This window comes from Salmo trutta, unplaced genomic scaffold, assembly GCF_901001165.1.
Source record: "Salmo trutta unplaced genomic scaffold, fSalTru1.1, whole genome shotgun sequence".
NCBI lineage: Eukaryota > Metazoa > Chordata > Actinopteri > Salmoniformes > Salmonidae > Salmo > Salmo trutta.
Window position 1 is genome coordinate 35,001 of NW_021822977.1, and position 5,922 is coordinate 40,922.

At 49.6% G+C, this 5,922-nt stretch overlaps 1 protein-coding gene across 1 annotated transcript in view; it reads right to left on the reverse strand.

Annotated features, from left to right (window-relative positions):
* LOC115187838 (sodium-dependent phosphate transport protein 2B-like) overlaps positions 1 to 5,573 on the reverse strand; it is a 6,318-nt gene extending 745 nt beyond the window's left edge. The window contains exons 1-4 of the mRNA XM_029746880.1: positions 5,555 to 5,573; positions 5,387 to 5,511; positions 5,086 to 5,286; positions 1 to 339 (exon numbers count right to left, since the gene is read on the reverse strand). The exon at positions 1 to 339 is cut by the window's left edge and continues 745 nt beyond it. Coding sequence (XP_029602740.1) covers positions 1 to 339; positions 5,086 to 5,286; positions 5,387 to 5,511; positions 5,555 to 5,573 — 684 coding nt within the window. The remainder of the gene's footprint in view (positions 340 to 5,085; positions 5,287 to 5,386; positions 5,512 to 5,554) is intronic.
* Positions 5,574 to 5,922: the final 349 nt, after the last annotated feature.

Consider the following 5,922-nt stretch of genomic DNA (forward strand, 5'->3'; position numbering starts at 1 on the left):
TTTCAAGACATCCTCTTTGTCCTCCCTCTTTTTCTCCCAGTCAACACCGTTCATCATGGCAGGGTTGTCGTACATCTCCAGGAAATGCCCTCCTCCTTTCTTCTCCTCTTCCTCCTCCTCCTCCTGTCCGGTCTGGCAGCCCTTGCAGCAGCAGCAGCATTTGGTGGCTACCACAGCGACCACACGGTCCCAGGGTTCTAAGGAGTGAGCCCAGAGAGGCAGGAAGTCCCAGGAGCGTAGTACTGTGGGGAGACAGCTGGGCAGCCGTGCCTGGAGCACGTTCACTATAATGATGATGATCAACAAGGCCACTATGGGAACACCCACACCAACCAGCACCTGGCAAGAGAAGAAGAAAAGTTTACAGTGGAGTTAGTGGAGTTGACAAGGAGAGAGGCTTCCTTCCAATCAAATGACCAATCTAAACTAATCTGCCAAACTAACCCTGATTCAGATGACCATCCTACCCATGCTAGATTACGGAGACGTCATTTATAGATCGGCAGGTAAGGGCTAGATGTTCTTTACCATTCGGCCATCAGATTTGCCACCAATGCTCCTTATAGGACATATCACTGCCCTCTATACTCCTCTGTAAACTGGTCATCTCTGTATACCCGTCGCAAGACCCACTGGTTGATGCTTATTTATAAAACTCTCTTAGGCCACACTTCCCCCTATCTGAGATATCTACTGCAGCCCTCATCCTCCACTTACAACACCCGTTCTGCCAGTCACATTCTGTTAAAGGTCCCCAAAGCACACACATCCCTGGGTCACTCGACTTTTCAGTTCGCTGCAGCTAGCGATGAGCTGCAACAAACACTCAAACTGGACAGTTTTATCTCAATCTCTTCATTCAAAGACTCAATCATGGACACTCTTACTGACAGTTGTGGCTGCTTTGCGTGATGTATTGTTGTCTCTACCTTCTTGCCCTTTGTGCTGTTGTCTGTGCCCAATAATGTTTGTACCATGTTTTGTGCTGCTACCATGTTGTGTTGTTGCCATGTTGTGTTGCTACCATGTTGTTGTCATGTTGTCTTGCTACCATGCTGTGTTGTCATGTTGTCAGGAAATCAAAAGCTAGCTTTTTCAAACAGAAATTTGCATCCTGTAGCTCTAACTCCAAAAAGTTCTGGGACACTGTAAAGTCCATGGAGAACAAGAACACCTCCTCCCAGCTGCCCACTGCACTGAGGCTAGGTAACACTCTCCCCACCGATAAATTCACGATAATCGAGAATTTCAATAAGCATTTCTCTACGGCTGGCCATGCTTTCCTCCTGGCTACCCCAACCCCGGCCAACAGCTCCGCACCCCCCGCTTCTACGTGCCCAAGCCTCCCCAGCTTCTCCTTCACCCAAATCCAGATAGCATATGTTCTGAAAGAGCTGCAAAACCTGGACCCATACCAATCAGCTGGGCTAGACAATCTGGACCCTCTCTTTCAAAAATTATCCGCCGTCATTGTTGCAACAGTCTGTTCAGCCTCTCTTTCGTATCGTCCGAGATCCCTAAAGATTGGAAAGCTGCCGCGGTCATCCCCCTCTTCAAAGGGGGTGACACTCTAGAACCAAAATGTTATAGACCTATATCCATCCTCCCCTGCCTTTCTAAAGTCTTCGAAAGCCAAGTTAATAAACAGATCACTGACCATTTCGAATCCCACCGCACCTTTTCCGCAATCCGGTTTCCGAGCTGGTCACGGGTGCACCTCAGCCACGCTCAAGGTACTAAACAATATCATAACCGCCATCGATAAAAGATTGTACTGCGCTGCCGTCTTCATCGACCTGGCCAAGGCTTTCGACTCTGTCAATCACCGTATTCTTATCGGCAGACTCAACAGTCTTGGTTTCTCAAATGATTGCCTCGCCTGGTTCACCAACTACTTCTCAGTGTGTCAAATCGGAGGGCATGTTGTCTGGACCTCTGGCAGTCTCTATGGGGGTGCCACAGGGTTCAATTCTCGGGCCGACTGTTTTCTCTGTATATATCAATGATGTCGCTCTTGCTGCGGGTGATTCCCTGATCCACCTCTACGCAGACAACGCCATTCTGTATACATCTGGCCCTTCTTTGGACACTGTGTTAACAAACCTCCAAACAAGCTTCAATGCCATACAACTCTCCTTCCATGGCCTCCAACTGCTCTTAAACTAGTAAAACAAAATTCATGCTCTTCAACCGATCGCTGCCTGCACCCGCCCGCCCGTCCACCATCACTACTCTGGACGGTTCTGACTTAGAATATGTGGACAACTACAAATACCTAGGTGTCTGGTTAGACTGTAAACTCTCCTTCCAGACTCATATTAAACATCTCCAATCCAAAATTAAATCTACAATCAGCTTTCTATTCCACAACAAAGCATCCTTCACTCACGCCGCCAAACATACCCTAGTAAAACTGACTATCCTACCGATCCTCGACTTCGGCGATGTCATTTACAAAATAGCCTCCAACACTCTACTCAGCAAACTGGATGCAGTCTATCACAGTGCCATCCGTTTTGTCACCAAAGCCCCATATATTACCCACCACTGCGACCTGTATGCTCTCGTTGGCTGGCCCTCGCTACATATTCGTCGCCAGACCCACTGGCTCCAGGTCATCTATAAGTCTTTGCTAGGTAAAGCCCCGCCTTTTCTCAGCTCACTGGTCACCATAGCAACACCCACCCGTAGCACGCGCTCCAACAGGTATATCTCACTGGTCATCCCCAAAGCCAACACCTCCTTTGGCTGCCTTTCCTTCCAGTTCTCTGCTGCCAATGACTGGAACGAATTGCAAAAATTGCTGAAGCTGGAGACTTATATTTCCCTCACTAACTTTAAACATCAGCTATCCGAGCAGCTAACCGATCGCTGCAGCTGTACATAGCCCATCTGTAAATAGCCCATCCAATCTACCTACCTCATCCCCATATTGTTTTTATTTACTTTTCTGCTCTTTTTCACATCAGTATTTCTACTTGCACATCATCATCTGCTCATCTATCACTCCAGTGTTAATTTGCTAAATTGTAATTACTTCGCTACTATGGCCTATTTATCACCTTACCACCACCATTTACACACACTATATATAGACTTTCTTTTATTTCCTATTGTGTTATTGACTGTAGGCTTGTTTATTCCATGTGTAACTCTGTGTTGTTGTTTGTGTCGCACTGCTTTGCTTTATCTTGGCCAGGTCACAGTTGTAAATGATAAATTGTTCTCAACTAGCCTACCTGGTTAAATAAAGGTTAAATAAATAAAATAAAACAAAACATGTGTTGCTGCCTTGCTATGTTGTTGTCTGAGGTCCTTCTTTATGTAGTGTTGTGGTGTCTCTCCCAGCCCCCCTCCCCACAGGAGCCTAGTTAAATAAAGGTGAAATAAAAATACATTTAGAAAATCAATCAACCACTCACTCATTGACTATCATCTGTCACGACTTCCACAGAAGGTGGCTCCTCTCCCTGTTCGGGCGGTGCTCGGCGGTCGTCGTCGCCGGCCTACTAGCTGCTACCGATCCAGATTTCCTTTTCGTTTGTGTCTGTCTGTTTTGTTTAAACCTGTATACTATTAGTTCATTTTGGTGGGTTTATTAAACTCCGCTGCCTGCTAGTCTTTGTGGGGGATTGTTTGCTGTTGTTGCTGTGCTAGGGGTGTGTGTTTGTGGGGGATTGTTTGCTGTTGTTGCTGTGCTAGGGGTGTGTGTTTGTGGGGGATTGTTTGCTGTTGTTGCTGTGCTAGGGGTGCGTGTTTGTGGGGGATTGTTTGCTGTTGTTGCTGTGCTAGGGGTGTGTGTTTGTGGGGGATTGTTTGCTGTTGTTGCTGTGCTAGGGGTGTGTGTTTGTGGGGGATTGTTTGCTGTTGTTGCTGTGCTAGGGGTGTGTGTTTGTGGGGGATTGTTTGCTGTTGTTGCTGTGCTAGGGGTGTGTGTTTGTGGGGGATTGTTTGCTGTTGTTGCTCTGCTAGGGGTGTGTGTTTGTGGGGGATTGTTTGCTGTTGTTGCTGTGCTAGGGGTGTGTGTTTGTGGGGGATTATTTGCTGTTGTTGCTGTGCTAGGGGTGTGTGTTTGTGGGGGATTGTTTGCTGTTGTTGCTGTGCTAGGGGTGTGCGTTTGTGGGGGATTGTTTGCTGTTGTTGCTGTGCTAGGGGTGCGTGTTTGTGGGGGATTGTTTGCTGTTGTTGCTGTGCTAGGGGTGCGTGTTTGTGGGGGATTGTTTGCTGTTGTTGCTGTGCTAGGGGTGCGTGTTTGTGGGGGATTGTTTGCTGTTGTTGCTCTGCTAGGGGTGTGTGTTTGTGGGGGATTATTTGCTGTTGTTGCTGTGCTAGGGGTGTGTGTTTGTGGGGGATTGTTTGCTGTTGTTGCTGTGCTAGGGGTGTGTGTTTGTGGGGGATTATTTGCTGTTGTTGCTGTGCTAGGGGTGTGTGTTTGTGGGGGATTGTTTGCTGTTGTTGCTCTGCTAGGGGTGCGTGTTTGTGGGGGATTGTTTGCTGTTGTTGCTGTGCTAGGGGTGCGTGTTTGTGGGGGATTGTTTGCTGTTGTTGCTGTGCTAGGGGTGTGTGTTTGTGGGGGATTGTTTGCTGTTGTTGCTGTGCTAGGGGTGTGTGTTTGTGCCACAGGGTTTTCTCCTCACGGTCGTGTTGTACCGTTTGTAGTGTATTTAGGAGTAGCGGTTTCTCCTCCGTTGTGTTACGTTTATTTCCCTGTGTGGCGACATCGTTGGGTGTGTTTCCCCACCTGTTGTTGTCGTGTTTTGGGACGTTCAATAAACGACTACTGGAAATTCCTGCTCCTGACTCCTACCTCCTGCTCCTGACTCCTGCTTCTTCTCCTGACTCCTACCTCTTCTCCTGACTCCTACCTCTTCTCCTGACTCCTACCTCTTCTCCTGACTCCTACCTCCTGCTCCTGACTCCTACCTCCTGCTCCTGACTCCTACCTCCTGCTCCTGACTCCTGCCTCTTCTTAGGAGGCACCTAACACAGTCACTCAGTCAAACAATCAACCTTCCCAACCATCCCTCCATCAATCCATCCGCCCAACCACCCATCCATCCATCCACCAATCAACCAATCGCTCACCTTCCAGCCGGCCATCGATAGGCCGAAGACGAAGAGGGGCAGGAGGAAGAAGCAGGAAATGATGTAGACGCCGGCGAACCAGCGATACTGTGCCGTGATGTTACCCAGGGCCTTAGCCAATCGGATGGGGATACGGGTAAAGGGGATTGGATACCACAAGATGATACCAGACACGTTGAACACGAAGTGGATCAGAGCGATCTGGGGAAGGGAGGGAGGGATGAGTGTGTGGTAGGGTGTGTGTGTGTGTGTGTGTTTGTGTGTGTGTGTGCGTGCGTGCGTGCGCGTGCGTGTGTCTGACCTGTAGAGCGTTGGCCAGGGTGTTTCCAGGTGCTGCCATGGCTGCCAGTATAGCCGTGGTCGTCGTGCCGATGTTGGCCCCTAGCGACAGAGGGTACGCCCTCTCGATGCTGATCACACCAATACCTACACACGAGGGGAACACTTAGTACCATACACATGACATTACCTGTAGTTCCATTTACCATGGAGGGGAGGGGAGGAGAGGAGAGGAGAGGAGAGGAGAGGAGAGGAGAGGAGAGGAGAGGAGAGGAGAGGGGAGGGGAGGGGAGGGGAGGAGAGGAGAGGAGAGGAGAGGGGAGGGGAGGGGAGGAGAGGAGAGGAGAGGAGAGGAGAGGAGAGGAGAGGAGAGGAGAGGCAACCAGAGGGAGGAGAGGAGAGGAGAGGAGAGGAGAGGAGAGGAGAGGAGAGGAGAGGAGAGGAGAGGAGAGGAGAGGCAACCAGAGGGAGGAGAGGAGAGGAGAGGAGAGGAGAGGAGAGGAGAGGAGAGGAGAGGAGAGGCAACCAGAGGGAGGAGAGGAGAGGAGAGGAGAGGAG